The sequence below is a fragment of the Haplochromis burtoni genome, unplaced genomic scaffold (assembly GCF_018398535.1).
Source record: "Haplochromis burtoni strain Fernald_Lab_line unplaced genomic scaffold, NCSU_Asbu1 Contig_417, whole genome shotgun sequence".
Taxonomy (NCBI): Eukaryota; Metazoa; Chordata; class Actinopteri; order Cichliformes; family Cichlidae; genus Haplochromis; species Haplochromis burtoni.
In genome coordinates, this window is record NW_024582778.1 from 174,913 (window position 1) to 194,100 (window position 19,188).

Sequence of the window (19,188 nt, forward strand, 5' to 3'; positions counted from 1 at the left end):
ACAACATTTAGAGGAGCTTATCATACGATGCCATGTCGCTTATTCGTGCATGTTTTCTTACAGAAATTAAACATTTTTAAAGTTATATTGTGGCGATGGTCACGAAAGCGCTTTTCCTGCTCGAGCTAACTTTGTCTTGTGTTTTATGGTGGTGGGTTGTGAAAGCCAAAGCTTATACCCCACTGCTGCACCGAGCGCAGAGCGTTATGCTAACCAACGCTTAAGTTCTTTCTCACACAGTAAAGTAAATAACTTCATATATTTTTATCTTAACCAAGTGAACATAAAATAGATTAGCTGCATTTTGTAATATTGGCCGCTAGGTGTCACTCAAAGACTTCAAAATCCTGTCAATATACCGGTTCTCACACCTAAATGTCAAGCTTCGGTACTCCAGTGAGAGTAGTTAAAGTAAATTCTACCTGCTAAGTTTTCTGTGGATAAGAGAGCTTCATTCTGCAACCAAATGTAACCACAGAAGAAAGCAGGTCATGTTCTATGTGTACCACCAACATAAACACTTGATCGCTGTAAATACTGAGGTAAAGCAAATCTGGAGTATTGCATCACGCAGAAAACAATGATAAAATAAAAGCTGATTACAGCCTTTGTCTGTGTATTCCATGTATATTCCCGTGTTTCTCCTCAAGAAACACAGGAATGTACAGAATATATGTTTTATACCTTATCATATAAAGCACCTTGAGGCAACTGTTTTTGTGATTTGGTGCTATATAAAACAGAAAACAAACAAACAAACCCTACAGTAATATAGAGAAAAAACCTAATAATCAAATGACCCCTTATGAGTAAGCAGCTGGTGACAGTGGAAAGGAAAAACTGCCTTTTAACAGGAAGAGGAGAGGGGACTGGAAAAAAATTACTCTGTTCTACTGTTTGTTTGCCACTATACCATTTACCATTTAATCTAAATGTATAATTATCTCCATGTCCACAGAGCCTCAACTCTACTGGGAATTACAAGACTCACATTTTGAAATGACTGACTTATTACCTTAGCAGAATACAGTGAGGATTTGGGATCTGGACTCCACGTGCATCACCCCTACAATAATGTAATGTAAAATTGGGGAGTGATAGGAAACATCCCCTAATGCCTAAAGGGGGATTTTGGGGTGGTAGAGGAGCTGGAACAGAAGGCAGTTTCAAATGTGAGGTAGATGTCCTCACATTTAGTGGTGATGCAAAAAAAAGTTCAACTTGTTCTCAGCTGTCCACAAAACATAGTTCAAACAGCCTTTTGGGTTGGATGTTTGAGTCTTAACAGGCTGCAGATGGACAACAGATCCCACTTATGCCACCAGTATAATTCTGGCCTCTTAGGACATGGACACAGGACCTCTGATTGGTGGTGTCACTTAGTGTCTGACGCCTGGACACATGGGAAATTATCTCCACTATCAGCCAAAAAGATATGAAATACAAAATAGGCATTGTTTTTTAAAAAAAGAATTGATTGGCAAAGCAAATGTCTCTTCAACTTTTATATAATGTTATAATTTAAAGCTACAGTACATTACTGTGCAAAAGCTCTTGAGCCACCTCTTCCCGTTTCTTTGTGTTTTGTGAAGAAAATGGGAAATGATTACAAAGACTGATTGAAATGTGCAGACATAAATAAAAAAATACAGCACATAAGTCAAAATCAGTCTGTACAATTATAACAAGCTTGAAAGTCAATGTTTGGTATGATTCAACACAGTCTGAACTCTCTAAGGCCGATTTCTTGTCGGCCTTTAAGTAGACTTCAGGAACAATTCTCCAGGCTTCTTGAAGGACATTCAAAGCTCTTCTTTGGATGCTGGATGCCTTTTGTTCTGATCTATGTTAAGATGATCCCACACCGCTTCAGTAATGTTTTGCCACTTCTCCTTATGTCTTCCACTTGTAAGGTTTCCTCATATTTTTAAGGTCACACTGCACAACACACCGAGATACACCAAGTCTTTTGGAAATCTCCACGTTAGTGCAAAAATACTATTTCATGCCTGTCAAACTGAGTTATTATTTTGGCTTTTTTCATTGGGTCAACTAAAGAAATTAGAGCAAATAAGGTGTAGACACTGCACTAGTTCATTCCTAGAGACAGGTGCTTTCTTTATGCATGACTTACAGGTCAGTGTTAAGTGGTTTAAAGAACAAAACACATTCCTCTGAGAATGGTAAGTTTCAAGGACTGGACTGAAAATGGGTGAAAAAGCAGTCAATGTCCAAAGAAAAATTTGAAAGACCACCAGAAAACCTGGAGAACTATTGCTCAAGACCACTTTTAAAATGTTATAAATCTGTTCCCTTTTGTTATCTTTTGCTCCTTGGAAGCAAAACGCTAGCTTTGTTAAAACAATTTCAGGATGCTGACACAAATGGATTTTATTATAGTGTCATTTATTATCTTTTAATCCACCACAGTGCACTTGCTAACCCTAACCCAGACATATGATAGAATACATTTGTTTACAACTGCACCATGCTGTGTTTTTGGATCATTATAGATGCATATCAAATGAGTTATTAGAACATGTATTTTGTGAATTTATTAATATGCATGTATAAATTCATCTGTCAGGGGAAAAGCCATGACCATTTAGTAAAGACTTGGCTGTTAATGACTTGATAACAAGAAAGAGTTTATAACAAGCCCATTGTTTTTCCTGTTGTTCTGCTGGCACATCATTTGATGACTGTTTATAATATAAATCACTTTAAGAAGCACAGATAACAGTTATCCACATGTTAATATGCTATAGTATTATAGCGTCAGATGTATGTATGATGTGTCCTACAAATATTTGCTGTAGCTAACACATGAACACATGAGGAAAACACAAACGTAAGAGTAAGGCAGGGTTTTTCCCTTCAGAGAATTTATTGATAAGATCCATGGCAAAACAGCAGACAATCAGGTTTTACAATTTCATCTTAAATTTGAATGAAATGAATGAGTTTTCCTTTAAAAGGATCACCGTGATAAAGTGGCATGAAAACAAAGAAACTTTGGGACAAATGGAACATGGAGAATATCATAGAGGTATATGCTATAGACAGAAAAACTGATACTGAGGAAAGAATCATAAACGATTCAAGGCTACAGACACCCATACCTTCAAATTCAAATTTCCATGTTTCTTTTTACAACTCACAATAAAGCAGCAAGAGTCCTTGGACAAGACGTACGCATGGACTTCACATCGTCTTGTCACTGGAAACATTTATAGCTCCACAAGCTGAAAACCACAGTTTGCATCAAAAGGACAGGTCATTCTGCACGTGGCAATGAGTAGATAGTTGTACAGAGCAAGGGGAAGGACAAATCATCAAACTATAGACATATGGCCACAATTTCAACCAGTTTGCTTACTCAGGGCTGAAGAAAGTAAAGCTGAACAATATGAGAGTTTCTGACAAGCAAGTTTGAAGAATCTTTACACATATATATATATATTCAAATACTTCAAATGAGCATATCAGCTTAATTTGATTTCCCTTTGCTTTGATTTCCCATGACCTCAACATAAAAGCAGACAAAACGATGTACATATCTCTCTCTTGCAGTCAGTCAAAGACATGTTTCAGCCAATGTAAATTCGCAAGCTTCAGCAAGACTCTTACCCCAAGAATGGAGTCCAAACCACGAGTGGTACACAAAGCCAGTGGATGCTTTACATACCACAAACTGAACTCACTGTACAACAATCAATATTTGACACTCTATACAGAGAATTGCTAAAAATAAGTTCAATGTGGCTCTCAAGGACGGACGTCAACAGTGTGAGTTCAGTGTCACATGCTTTACATCTGCCTCTGTTTAAAGGGTTCGTATTAACGCGCTGTTGGTTAAAGTGGTTTTACAGGGACAATGGAATACTAGCTCCTTGTAAAGATGCATTAAAGGGATGCTTCTCTTTGTAATTAGATTCCACTGATTTACCACTGAATTTTTACAGCCTATGTTGTATTAATGTAGTAAAAGGGAGCAGCTAGCAGCTTGTGTGACATGTTGGTTACCTATAAGTATCATGTTATTACTGCTGAACACACTATGGTATGAGGTAAATTGCTAAATGGCTGAATTTGCTTATTTCAATGCTTTTCATTAGTTTCTTGTCTTACAGTAAAAGCTCCTGGTGAGTATTAAAGGGAAGATGCACTTGTTTTATACACTTATATCTGTGTACAGGTCTTGGGGCTTTTATTTGGCTTCAGTAATAAAGGCCATAGACCTCTATATAAAAGATGGACATGGTCACCGGTGACTTCACCCACTGGTTTCCACACTCTGCATTTTAAAACCTCAACATTTGCATTTTGGCTCTAGCTGTGCCACATTTTTAGAGCCAGGAATGACGAGCGGGTGGCGGTTTAGTTATGAGTTAAGTTATCAGCAATGGTAGCTAACATATTAGGCAAACTGCATTCGTGTCTTGGATGCCACTCTTTGCGCCACACAGCAACTCAATAACTTCCAGAAAAGACATTAACAGCACAAACATGGTAAAGAGGTCCAATTCAGGAAGTGGAATTAGGTAAAGTGATGATTAGCAGGAAGCTATCAACTATAGTACATTTAGCAGCCACCAACTTTAAGCCTTAGTCAGATCCAAATGAGTATCTGTACAGACCAAAATGTTTCCATACCAGGCTATAAACATGGTTAATTCTGAGGTAAAGTTTAACATGGGGGGCAGTGGGATTTATTTATGTTTAGAACCAGTGGTCACTCCAGGAAATGTGGTAAATGCGGTTTTTGGCTTCTATTTTCAACCGCTAAGGTTTGCATATGTGTCCTCAGGTGATGCCCCTCGAGTCGCCACCTGTTAGGTCTGAAGGCTAAAGATTTAAAAATAAGAAATACTAGGGGTGCAGAATCAGAGGGAATGAGCTTCTAAAGACTACATTAGCCTCTTTTTTGTCTCTAATAAGACACCTAAAACTTTTATTGTTGAAACTGCTGTTGATTCAGTTCTGATTTGATTCTGTTTTTTTCCAGAAGGAAGCTGCACAGGTCATATCAAGCCTTCATATTGAGTTGGACACAGTTTCAGGTGTCAGTGGGGTATTCTCTAAATGCTATCCATTTGGCAAAATTTGGCACTGCTTTTTTTTCCATCTGTATCAGTATTAATTAATCTGCTAAAACATTTTGGATGAGAAAAAGTATCATTTACTCTTACGTTAGAATCACCTGAACCTGCAGCTATTTTAGCGCTGCGATAAAACAGCAATAAGATGGAGTCAGTCTGTTATCAGATTGAGACTGAATGGGGTCAAGTTGGCAATTACATGCAATCTGTTTGTGATAATACAGCAAACAACGGTGATAGATTAGTGAAAATGTCAATTCTGTTGCTGTTTACATACACAGACCTTCACCTTAAACAGAAATTCACATTAGCTTCAGAGTTCAGCCAGAACCTCACAGGTTTGAACCAGAAATTCAGAAACAGATCGAGATGCAGTTGCTGCAGGACAGCAGTTCAACCACAGTAATATCTGGTTACCAGTTGGCAACCAGCTGAGTCAAGTCCCTTATTGCAACAAAATGCATTACACATGAGTTTCACTCATTGGTCCAGAGTGACTCAGATCGTAATCTTGTAATGTGTTCTCTTCCTGTATTAAAAAAAATAGATGTCTATTTGCAACCAGTCTGAATTGGACTTTGATTACTTGGAGACAGGTTGCCTCACATCAGGCAACCTGTGCAGTCGCCCTATGATCGAAAGCATTTACCCAGATGTTGAGGATGTTGTGTGCTTAGTCTCTGGGAGACCAGCTGGTGATCAAAGTAACTTGCAGCTGGTCACCGAATGCAAAAAGATTTCATACAACCACTAAATGACCAGTGTGACTAAGCCATAACATCCTGGGTCTTGGTGTAGCTACTCAGTTCATTTTTCTGAGATAACAATAGAAGATCTAAACAACAAGGTGGGACCTTTGTGCTCACATCAGAACTGTGCCTGAGATGACCATACAAGGGGTATCCACTCTAATACACATACAGAACCAAGAGTAGAAAAATTGATCTAAAACTGAGTGTTTAAAGCAGTGTGAAACGTGAGCTGTAAATATCTGTAAATATGAGTAAATCCCTTTCCAAAAACTTAGAATATCATGGAAAAGTTTATTTATTTCCATAATTCCATTCAAAACGTTAAACTTTCATAGATTATAGATTCAGGGCCCACAACTTAAACAATTTCAAGTACTTAGTTGTTTATTTGTACATAATTTGGGCTTCCAGCTCATGAAATCCATGAAAACATGATTTCAAAAAATTAGAATACTATGAAGACATCAGCCCAAATTTACAAACGTACAAATAAACAACTAAGTACTTGAAATGGTTTAAGTTGCGGGATCTGAATCTATAATCCTGAAATCTTAACGTTTTGAATGGAATTATGGAAATAAATAAACTTTTCCATGATATTCTAAGTTTTTGGAAAGGGTCTGCATACTCTGACCTCATCTTTAAAACTTGTATGTAGGCAATAGGGACACTAGGGAAAAACAATTAGGTCTACATTAAGGCCTCACGCCCTTAGAGGGACAGGCTTCAAAGGTTATTAGTTTGGAAACTGGGATCAGGCCCTTTCCTTTCATGCTTTACTGTCCACATGCTTTCTGTTCATCAGAGCTTCAGCACAGTCTCATAACAACATCAGTGTTAGCCTCTCTCACTTCTCAAAGCCTTTCAATTGAACAACTCTACAAATAATAATTAAAAAAAAGAATTACAATAGAGGTTTTTTTTGTGACTAGCGCAGCCAGTTCTATATCTTTGGCAGGGTTTCTGTTATTATGCAGACCCCCTGCTGTTAGCTAGTGATTCAAGATAGCTCTGTAATGCATCCAGCTGTGTTTATGCTAATTTATGATGATGTTGCAAAGCAGTACATCACAAAAAGCCTTCATTTGCTATGATACACACACAAACAGCTCCAAAGGTGAGCGTATTAGCACCTAGGGCCACGGTCTGAGAGAAAAAAAAGTTTGCAATTTTGACTGTTTTAAGGTGACATTTACTTTGCTCCAGTGTAATATTCCTTACCTGGACAGACTCTGTCTTCAGTGATCAGACAGTCATTAAACTGGGTCAGCTCTTCCTTCAAGAGTTATTCACAAACATGAATACTGCTACTGCAAACCCCTTAAAATATACAAATTCTTGAATTCAGTGATAGTACTTGTGAAGTAGCTAATCTACAATCTAAAAAATCTGTCAGATAAAAAGGATTAGTTTATATATATATATATATATATGTACAGTACAGTACATATATATATGTACAGTACAGTACATATATATATGTACTGTACATCTAAAAATACAGTTTATTAAAGCTTTGCAGGGATTATAAGTGACACATGGAGAGAATGCACAAGCCAGGTGAGAGCTACATACTGTATAAGGATATTGTGTTGTAACCCAGCGTACAGCATAGCAGCGACCTATATACAAACACAGCACTGTAAGCGTGTGATGCACTCTAGTGTACAGCGCCGCAGTGTGAAGCATGACCTGGATTATGAGGAAAAAGGCTACTAAATATTTCAGCACTTGGCTTTGGGATGCATGGCAATGAGGTTAACACTTCTATCCACTGCAGGGGACAAAGGGATAAGATGAGCCAGTAGGTAAGGTCGCCTTCCACCTATATCTGAGCACCTATATGTGTATAGCCCAAGCAATATAGGAATTTAGAATTTCTTCTATATCATTTTAACTTTTGAAAGTAACTTTTTGTGCTGTTATAAATGTGGATGCTAATATCTGCCATAGTATTTGCCCACTGATAAATTGGGTAGGCTTTAGTCATGTGACCTTAAATTTAGTTTTCCATTCGAGAACAAGGTAGATGAAGTAGCTAGGAGATCTTTTCACAAAATAATTGTCTGTCAAAGCTTTCCAGGTACAGCAGCAAAGCTTTAAAATGTGTTAATTTAACCTAATTTATTATAGTTTTGAGGTTTTCTTACATTAGATTAAGTTTACTCTACTTCATCCTGCATACCAAGAGTTATGCATTTAGCTATTACTTCTGAAATAACAATCATAAAGATGCAGGTAATGGATCAAATCCTCAGTTTAGTAGAGTTTTGATCATTATTTCGGTTATGCTGGGTTTAGAGTTTGATTGGTGTAGATATGTGTTAATTAAACCAGTGATTTTATAACTATCTGTATGGGGCACAGGAATATTTTATCTTAAACAGAGTTGTTATTTGTTTTTTTTTTACTATATTTTTGACTATATTGGTGTTTTATGTTAAATGTTGTTAACTTTTAATGCAAAAGTTGATATTGTACAGTTGAGGCCAACAGATCTGGGTTTGTTTTCATTTGCTTCATTTTTTATTTAGTTTATTTTTCATGTTTCTTTGATACAGTGAAGAACCATTATAAAGGTTTAATATGTTTCAAAAACTTAATAAATTTGTTGTGCCACCTCCAAAACTTTTTGTCATGACAGTGAAAATGAAAAACAATGAAAATACCCTCAAAGCAACAAAGCTTTCATCCAATTTAAGCTTTTCCTTAAGAGGGACAGTGGAGTATCTTCATCTTTTAGCACTATAGACAAAAAAAGCTGTAATGTCTATTTATTAACCGGGAGTTGAGATCTAATTCTAAATAATTACACGTTGGGTTAGAAGAATGGTTTGTTACTATTTTCTCAGATGGATCATCATCTGTTTTAAGCTCAACTTCCCACATTTTGAGATGAAATATCTTGTTGTTTAGTTGAGTTAGCTACGTCTGATAAGTTTTCAGGCGAGATATAATTTCCTGAAGTTATTACTCCTCTTAGCTAAAGGTTGACTCAAGTAAAAGCTGGCTCATCGTTACCCGTTCTCCCTTGCATAGCCTTGGAAACAGGAGCTTCTTCTTCCAGAGTCACTCATTGCTCTAGCTATTATCAGGGTGGTTTTTTAGCTTACTAATTTCACCTTCATCAAATTTCACATCACATTTCTTAAGCAGCAGAAAAAGGAGATCTTCCGATCCATCAGGCTGGCCTTTGACCCACGTGGGCCTTTTACACAGTTCCACTTGTAGTTTTTGGCAAAAACACTTCCTTATAAAGGCCCTGATTACTTTGTCTTGGAATGGGATGTGTTACAGGCACATGTAGGTATTACTGGGATTACAAGGAGGAAGGACCTGAATATAGATTAACATTCTATACATGAAAGCCTCGTGTGATATAATTTATCAGTCTATACTATGCAATAGCATCTGTGGTCTATTAATACTTTAAACAACAGACAGCTAAGGTAAAACACACTTCCTGCTGGGGATTGGCTTGAGTTTCAGTCTGAGTTCAGCAGCCACTTCGTCATCGTCTGAAGCTGTGATTGGTCACAAATCAGATCAGGGAAGGGACATCGAGTGGCACATTTATGCAGCACTGCAGCATTTTTAGCCACAGAATTCTCTCGCCTCCTTCCATGTAGAAGTAGACACAGGAAGTAAAACATAAACCGAGTAGTGGGGACCGATCAGGTAAAGTGTTCTGATTGGTCGGTAAACTCGTCTTCCTCGACTCTCATTGGCTCCACTGCCCCAGATGAGTGTTGCGACTGGCTCGAACAGCTCTGTGTGTCATCCTCGTACTCTGCCATCACTGCCCTTGTCCTCCTCCTTGGGCGCTCCTCTCTCCTCTGCACCACCCTCTCCTTCTTCTCCTCCTCCTCCTCATCCCCTCCCCTCTTTCTCCTCCTCGCCCCTCCTTTCCTGTGCTCCCCTACTGTCCACATGCTCTCCTCCTCATCCTCCTTCCCTTGTACCTCCCTGTCAAAGTCCAGCAGCTCTTCCATCATCTCCTCTATCTCCATCTCTCCATCCAGCTCTTCCTCTACTTCCGAACGGAGCTCGCCCATGCTCTCAGTCCGGTTGGTGTCGTCTGTTTCCTCCTCTTCCCCAAGACCCCGTAGCCTTTCAGGGGGGTCGCTGGCCTGGCTCTCTCCAAACTCCTGGATGGTGGGCAGGTTGCCTTGCTTGGGACAGCGCTTCCTCAGGCTGACCAGGAAGGGCTGCGGCAGGGAGAAAATATCCACATTGTTGCCCAGGTCAATCCATGTCACGCTTGGAAAACTGCCCGGATCCTGAGGAAAACAATATTCCCATGTTGCAGTATAAGCACTATGTTCAATAGGTATTTTCAATATAAATGCAACAAATCAAGCTAAAATCCTCAAATTGGTCAGTCTGTTAGTATAAATTTCAAAGAAAGAAAAAAATAAAAACTAACATCAGATTAGATCACAGAAAATATTTTTTGATTTGTCACTTTCTCTCAGATATTATTTACCCATGTTTTGAAGAAAGAAAAACCAAGCTGCTCTAGCTAAGTGATAAAAAGCCTTAGTTGTTAAGGCGGAAACCTGGAATCATTCAGGAACTACTGGAAGACTGATTTCAGCACTGAACACTAGTGAAAAATACTTTGCAAAAAAGATTATTAGTGACTTGAATTTTATATTGTAGCGCTATCAAAGGCTCAAAACTAAATTTATTTTGGTTTAAGCAACAGTTTCCACTTTTCTGGAGTTTCCTTTGTCAAATAGAAGTATATAGTACGCAGCTTCAGACACTCCTAACATCTGAGGGATCTGAGTATATAAAATAGTAAAAGCACTGTATGAAAACATTGATATCTGACTTTCTGACCTTCAGGGCGTCTGTCAGCTCCTTCAGAATCGCTCTGGTCAGCCTGTTTCCGTTCAGTGCCAGAGTCTCCAGGTGTGGGAGAGAGGCCAGTGTGGGGAGCAGCAGGAGGAAAGCCTCGTCTGTGAGCTCAGTGAAGCCCAGCTCCAGGCTGATGAGAGTAGACGCGTAGCGCTGCAGGTGCGCACACAGACGCTCCATGTCCCGAGCTGTCAGAGGGATGCCGGAAAGATCCAATGCCCCGCTGGATGGAGGGGCTGACAGCACTGCCTTCAGACTGGAGACAGACAGAAAATGATGCTCTGTGTCAGTTATGAACTCCAAAAACGTTGGATGCTTTGCAAAATGTAAACAATGAAATGATTAATTAATGATTTGCAAATCTCATGAGTCCATATTTTATTCACAATAGGGCACAGAAAACATTTAGAATGTTTACACTGAAACATTTACAAATAATTGCATTTTGAGGTAAATTTCACACAGCACGTCCAGCGTCTCTAAATAGGGGTCGTGTCTGAGTACTCTTACTCTGTAAATAATTCACTTTCTGACCATTTATCCACAAATAATTGTTATTGTGTAGCATTATATCAGCCGACTCCATTAGTCATAGAAGTGTTGCAGCCTCACAATTTTTACAACAACAGAATGGCAACGTGTGAATAAAAAAAAAGGCAAAAGTGGATAAATCTTTCTTTCCTTATTTCCAAACTCAGTGACTCACATCGTCTGTGGCTGTGCAAGTACTGACTGAGATTCCACTTTTTCCACTTATAAACTCTTTCTGCCTGATTTAAAGTCTGTCCAGCTCACTGTGTGGAACTCATTGGATTTAAATGTAAAGTAACATAAGGCCAGAACTATCAGTGACACTAATAAGTCCTTGTGCAGTCCCTGGCAGAGAAAACTGTATTTAATATTCAGTCATGATAAGTCGTATCACGGCTACTTAATGAGATCCAACCATCCAAAGATCTCTGCCAACCACCATCCAACTCACACTTGTCTGTCTCAGACGCCTGAAATAAGCTTCAAAACTAGAAAACAATATGGCCACACTGCATAAGGTCAAGTACATTGGAAGCTAATGGAAACTACAAAAAGAGCAGGCTGGGGTTAAAGGGATATCTGGGGGCACACAAGCAGAGAGACAGACACACTGAAGGGATTTAAGGCTTAAGAAACTGAAGTGCGCTGAATTAAAAAAATTGCAATTGAGCATCAAATCACCCAAACCTTTATACTCTCCAACTGCACGGATGCAGCTAAAAATAAACCCAGCGGGTTGCCTGGTCGAGAATTACATAATGAACGGAGCACAAAGAATTCATCTGGGGTCGGGTGAAAAGGAAAGAAGAATACTAATCAGAAGTTTCATTTTGCCATCTTGCAAGTGAAAACAAGCCGTCAGCCAGCACCAATTATTGCTCGCAAATAACACACACATTGTTGTGACGTTCTGGGACACACACAAAGGAGGATATTTAATTGAGGATTAACCCACTGGAGGTAAATCTGCTTCTACCAGCCACTATGGTGGTGCCACTGCCAAAACTTTGTGCCACGAGCGTTTACATCGATGGAACATGAGACCTTCAGCTCTGAGCAGCACAAAGCCTGCCAAAGGTTTTCTGAGAAACAAGTAGCTGTGAGATTTAATTGTTATCATCAACAGCTGAGTATGCTTATCTACTCACATACCAGAGGGACATGAGAGGCATCAAAGGCAGAGCAGCCTAAAGCAAAGCAGTGGGTCAAATTTAGACCTCCAAAAATGTTTTCCTCACTATCCCATACATTCCAGAAAGTCTTCTGTCGCCAGAATGTATTTTCAGTTTGATTTGTGTGGGGGAGGGGAACCTGCTGTCTGTCTCTGGTATTGGAGTGATGTGTTCATCCGTCTTTGTCACAGTGATGGTGGGGTCAGCAGAACCAGCATCCTATTGCTGGGGTTTTTTTCTGGGGGTCTTGCTCTAAAAAGGTCATATCTGTCACATATACAACCCGAGGCCAATGAAGGCCATACACATATAGCAAGAAACAGCTCTTTTAATTAGCATCAGTATGCTATGCCATGATTTTCCATGTTGTCCCTTTATGTCAGGGGTGTCCCACCAAAGACTCCAATCTGACCCACTGAGCAAGTTTGGAAAATGTACAGACTTTTAACAATTTACTCATAAGTTTTACATCACAATAAAGACTGTAAAAAAGTAATAGATAAACAATAAATGACATTCCTATTTTTTTTACTCTGTGGGTTCAAGTAAAAAAATGGAAAAAAAGAAGAAGAAATACTATACATTTTCCACTTTACAATTACAGGACATTCATATCTTCATTTTACACATTTATTTCTTACACTTTAAGCTCTAAGAGTCTAAATCACAGCTATTAAATGTGTAGTTAGACTTCTTTTCACTGACAGAAAGGAGAGTTTCACTTATCCAGCCCACTTATGGCCAAAGTATGCGGCCCATGAAGTAAAATGAGTTTGACATCCTTGCTTTTGTACAGTGTTAGTATAGTGTATTTAAGTGCCTCTTGATGGGTTTGTGCTTCTCCCATTTAGTTTTGTTTGCTTCTCTTGAATATCCACCTTCTGCCTCCATGTCCCTGAAACTCTGGTTTTTCAAACTCTGGATGTGAGGTGTATTTCTGATTAGCTGTCCAAGAGATGTTCCAGTGACTGTGAGAGTTTTTGTCTATCTGTCATGGCCCGGAGTCTGACTCCGTGTTTATGTTTAAATTTATTAATATTCTGTGGTTTTGTTTATTTTGAGTTGTTTGCGATTATCCCTAGTATTTTGTGTCCTCTGTGCTCTCCTGTTCCACATTTCAATTTCCTATGTTCTGTCTCCCCAGTCTGTGTTGTTTGCGTGTTTAGAGTTTTATCTGTGTTTCCTGTTTTATTTTGAAGGTCCGTTTCTCTTGTCAGTGTTTCTAGTTTCGCTTCCCCTTGTCTCATTATGTCCAATTAATCCCACCAAAACTACAGTAAGGTTTTGTTTCCTCATGTCTTTGTACATTCAGTCGAAACCGTTTGAGTGAACTGCAAGTCACGTTTCTTTTTAAATTTACATTATACAGCCTATGTTTTAGTCCTAACCTTCTTGGATATTTGTATTAGGGGACTGAAAATATTTTCAGCCCTGATTCATACAGTTAAAACTAAAAAATCCTGTTCTAAAGATGCTGAATGTCTAAAGCAGCTTATATTTAAGTTTAACAAGCCAGAACTTGAGAATTTGGGGCTGTTTTTTTTTTGTTAAAAATTTATACTATCACTTCTCCAGCCTTGCACAGGTCTACAGGCTTTGTCACTTGGAATATTCTCACCTCACAAGGAATGTAGAGCAAAGACAGTAAGATCCTTGTAAAGGGAACTAGAATCAATCAGATCCTTCAGGTGGATGCTGGCGTGAGTGACATGCTGAAAGCAGCAGCAAGAAGCAGCACCGCATTCAAGTGAGCGATGTGGAAGCGGCTATGCAGCAAAACAAGCAGATCACTGATAGTTCACATACACCGACATGACTGAACACTGGATATGTGTTGCGGTGAGACCAGTATGTCATGTGAGCAGAGCTGCCCGTAAAATCCTTTCATCAAGCATCCATTAAATTACAACTTTACAGACTTTTGGACAAATTCCAATGAAAATGCAAACAGACTTGCAGCACGCTGTGTTCTCCAATCGACAGTGTGCAGCTGCAATTTCAGCCTCTGGCCTCAATGTGACAGACGGCATGTTAACAGCCTGGATAGCTCTCGTCTGGTTTCTGCCCCTTTCACATCCTTTATCTCTATTTGTAATGGATATGCCTTTCTGGGATGGGATTTGATGAATTCCCCGAAGAAGTATGCAGCCTGACATCTTAAGGGATCTTAGCATGTCAGTGCAATTTCTTTCCTCAGTTACTTGGGTCAAATGTGAACAAAAGAAAATTGTAGGATTGTACAACACTTTAGCGATGTAGCAAACTAAATGTAGAAAAAGGTTGTTTTAGCAGCAGCTAAATCCTGACACAGAAGCCCAGCCACTGGAGTCTGTTTAAATCAAGCCACCATATTCTGGTATGCGTATTAATCCACTGCTGCAAATAGTCCCTAACATTGATGCTGGTATTTGTGTGAGTAACCTTTGCTAAAACCTACAGGAGCAGTTTTAGAAAATGGCAGTCTTAATAAGTTATATAATCACCAATCAAATGTGAATTAGTGATATTAAAGATTCAATAATGTTGGCGACATCACAGTGAGGTGCAACGTTTCACTCAGATTTCCACTTGCACAGAAACCGCTCATTATACTGATACCGACTGCTGGCATGGGTGGAGAGCTGGACCGAAATAGATTCCCTGAGGTGTTCCCCAAGGATCAATTTTTTTGATCTGATGACACATGACCTCTGAAGCTGCTGTCTGACGAATTTCAAATATCAGAATCTTTTACTGCTAAACCAGGATCAAAACTGAAACCGGCCTTAAAACTGTCAAAGTTTCATATTTTTATGCAGTGCTCCATCAGCTGCAGCTCCAACGGCAAATGCAGGTCCATGTCATAGTCCAGCACTGGTTTCATGGTGTTTCGGACTCCGTAACACTCTGGGTCTAGGAGGAACTGAGCAGAGGTTTCTCCGCTCTTGGGTGGAGGGCTAGTGTTTCCGCCCTTCAGCCTGACCACCTGCATCTCATCACCGGCCAGCTTCAGCACCCAGTCTCTGTCAGGCTGCTTCTTCAGTGTTTCTCCATGTAATTTCGGTCTCTGCATAAGTGTGCAGGAACCAGCTCTCAAAGGGTCCTTCAGACTGGATGGATTGTTGTAACTGGCTAGCAATGACTTTTAATTGGTCAAAATAAGAGTCAAGTAAATCACTTGAGTATGGTGGTGGTCTTTCTGATGGGAAAAAAAAATGGTAATGCATATGACCAAATGTGGTTTGTACAGCAGTTAATATAATTGGAAGCTTGGCCATTTAAAAAACAAACACACAAAAAAACTGTCTTTGGAAAGCGGTTAATGGAAAGGCCTAGGATTGCAGTAGCCTGTATAATGGCGCACGCAAGTACAAATAATTGTATTTTCTCACACCGTTTGTTGACAGTGAGAGAAAAATAGTCCACCTCTAGCTACTTACATATGTACTTTATAATTCCTTACAGGAAACGAACTTAGAAATAATGCAAATAGGGTGGAAAAAAACACCGCCAGGCTATTGTGGCCACCCCTCACAATCTGGGTATCAGACTTCCTCCCACATTGGCCCAAGAGGTTTGTGCGGCAACCCAGCTCAACGCAGCAGCCCATTTCCTCCTTTCTAAGTGAAATTTTGCTAATTAGTTAACACAGCTGGTGCAGCAATGCCCTCAGCTCTCCATTACACGTGGTTTGAAACCGTTGATCTAATTGATAGAGCTCATAATCTCCTCCCATGCTCACTGCTCCACCCCAGCCCAGCTCTGTCTGTGCGGAATGTTTTTCTGCCCTGAACAGGAAACAGACAAACACACACACACACACAATTGTAGAAAACATTTATACACTTATCAGCCTGAGGGCTATCTTCAATCATAGCCCTCCGTCTGATGTGTCATCAGCTTGGACAAATGTTTCTGGACTACTTTCCCATGGTTTGCCGCCCTCCCCGGTTTAAAATAATAAATAGAACAGGCAAGCCTTGCAGTGTACCCAAAACAGATAAGATGCTGAGAGAGCTCATGATACATTTGGCTTCAGATCAGAATCCCACGCTGTAGAGAAAAAGACACACCCCCCGATCAAGCTGAGATCCCCTCTCCCCCAGATGAAAAACAAACAGGAAGATGGTAGGGTAGGTCATTTGAGGCATATAGACCAGAAATGTAGACTTTTGACAGTACTGCTTTGGAAGTATTACATTAGAGGGTCACAGCTACTGTTGTTTTGTTTATCAGAACACCAGTGGAGCACATTACAAAGACCTATATTAACAAATGTAATTTAAATCATTTAATCTCAAGGTGCTTGTTGATAAAACACCAACAAGGTCATGTTCCTCTATGAACAGAGAGCTGGTGAGTGTGGGAAAGAAGAACTCCTTGTTCACAAGAAGACTCCACCAGCAGAGCCTGGATCAGCCACCCACATGACTGGTTGGGAGTGCGGAAAAAGAGAGCAAAGAAGTGCACAGAAAGTAAAAAGAGCCAACTTGGACTAGGAAAACACACCTACAGTCTGCTTTGGAAATCTCATTGTGTTTCTTTTCTTTTCTTTCAAAAAGAGTGTACAAAATCTGAATAAAAGTAAAATAATGTAGTAGTTAATAACACTTTTATGGCCCTTGTCATAGTATGTCAGTCACATTGAGATAACAATAAAAGATTACTGTCAGTAATAGAATTATTTGGCTTGAACTTACAATATGATCCTTTAAATATCCTTACTGTAAACACAGTTAGCCAAAAGGTTCTTTCAGCTGCTCCTTTACTCAAAAGGGGTCACCACAGCTGGAAGCACCACGTCTTAATTTGACAGTTTTTACTTTTTTAACAGTCACCCTTCCTGATGCAACTTCTAAGCTTTTTGTCTATTTTTTTGCACCAGTGATCCTTCCCTTGTTGGGCAAATGTGCAAACCCCTACACTATTAAGCTAAGTTTAAATTTCACTCACAATCATAATATGAAACAATAACATGAAGTCTGACACTGCGGTGGTTCAATGGCTAACACTGTTGCCTAGCAGCAAGAAGCTTTGTATTTAACCTTCCTGTGGTGTGTCCAAACACATGCATGTTAGATTAGCTGGTGGTATGGTACATGGACTGCAGGTCAGAGTCAAGAGTACAGTCACATTACTGAAGTGCATCATTAAGCCCCCCCGTCCATCACTCCTATTGCAGACACCAGCCTTTTCCTCCTTTTCTTAGACTCAGGGCAGCCTGGTCACTACACTGACTCACTACACCTTCTTGTGGTGCAAACCAGTATTACAAAGAAATTACAGTCCAGACATGTTTTAAAATGTAGTTAATATCTCTGCAGCGCATCACATAGATGTTTCTGATATAAATGACAACTTCATGTCAGTTGTTTCTTCACATTATGTTGATAGTTTTAGTTAATTTTAAAAGCTTTAAACTATTTTCATTTACAGTACCTTTAATTCTTCTTATAGCTCTGTGGGGTGCTATTTGCCTTGAACACACTGTCATTCTTGAGTATGAGCTGGATGTGACCCGGTATGGCCTAACTGAATGTGAATATTATAATATGTTATAATCTAATCTATTATCCATGATCATATTTGGAGTTCCCAACGTTCCCATGCTGATAGAGGTTACACAGGTCATCGGACTAATTATAACACTGTATGTTACTCCTCTACTTTTCCCCTGATGTGTGGTCTGTATGGAAAAAAAAACCCAAAACAGGGGCATCATCATTGCCTGAATTTCATATCGCATCTCAGAAAGTGCCAGTTTTGTCCCGGCGCATCTTCAGTACGTCACTGTGGGGCTGCGTTTCACCTCCATCCCTGCACCATCCTCTTCGTGTCTGTCTCATTCTGACTGCATCTGTCGATACGATCTGTCCAGCTACATATACATCTCCGTAAACCCACATCACACACACACAGCCTTCTCTGCATGATCACTTCCGCTGAAAGATCTGACACCACCCGCTTCTTTCCCAAAAAAGATTCACAAGGTGAAACTAGGTAAAGCTGTGGCATCCTCTTCAGACAGGAAATGTATATAAACCCAGCAGGGGAGGCTGGGATGTATACTATATTAGACAATGTTCTTAATACAGATTCAAATCCTGACCTTTTTTTTCTGCTCTACCTGCCTGCCTGTGTGTCTGTCCGCATCACAGATCATTTATCACCCTGTCAGCTGGTGTGTGTGCTCTGTGCTGTGACAGAGAAGGTGACGATCACAAACCCTCTTCGTTGGCTCCTGTGGAATGAGGCATAGAAGTTCTGAGTTCTGCTGTTACCTCACAATCGAGCAGAGAGAACTTTTGTGATATGTTCGTGTGAGACATTTCAAGAGTCGTTACTGACTCCTCTCCAGATGCCTAGATCTCTAGTTGTATCCAATCATTCTCCATCAGGAGCCGCATTTATGCAGAGTCACTTTCCAAGTAATCACTACAGCATTTGATTAGGATGATTTCCGCCAGAGAGAAGTGAGCTGGGGAAGCATGTATTATTAGACAAAACACTAAAACCACCTGATGCTGTGCAGGTCTGCCAAAACAGCTCTGAGCTGCCACAGGACCCATGGGAGTTTTGCTTTGCAGTGATGTTTAGGTGGGCGCTAGGTGTCAAATCAAAGCCTTCAGTTTTCCAGCAGATCGCTGCGTTTCAGCATGATGATGGGTGTTATTCACATGTCACTGGTGTTAATATTGTGGCCAATCATCAATTTCTCATGAAACAGTGTGATGTCTGTTTTTCCATCTTGTTCAGGTGACGCACACGCGTATCTCCCTGGTGTATGTG

At 39.8% G+C, this 19,188-nt stretch overlaps 1 protein-coding gene across 1 annotated transcript in view; it reads right to left on the reverse strand.

Moving 5' to 3' along the window:
• Positions 1 to 7,304: 7,304 nt before the first annotated feature.
• The window catches only part of lrrc75a (leucine rich repeat containing 75A), a 79,799-nt gene continuing 67,915 nt past the window's right edge, over positions 7,305 to 19,188 (reverse strand). Inside the window, exons 4-5 of the mRNA XM_014340855.2 lie at positions 10,700 to 10,973; positions 7,305 to 10,134 (exon numbers count right to left, since the gene is read on the reverse strand). Of these exons, the coding sequence (XP_014196341.2) occupies positions 9,529 to 10,134; positions 10,700 to 10,973 (880 nt within the window). The 3' untranslated portion in view covers positions 7,305 to 9,528. The remainder of the gene's footprint in view (positions 10,135 to 10,699; positions 10,974 to 19,188) is intronic.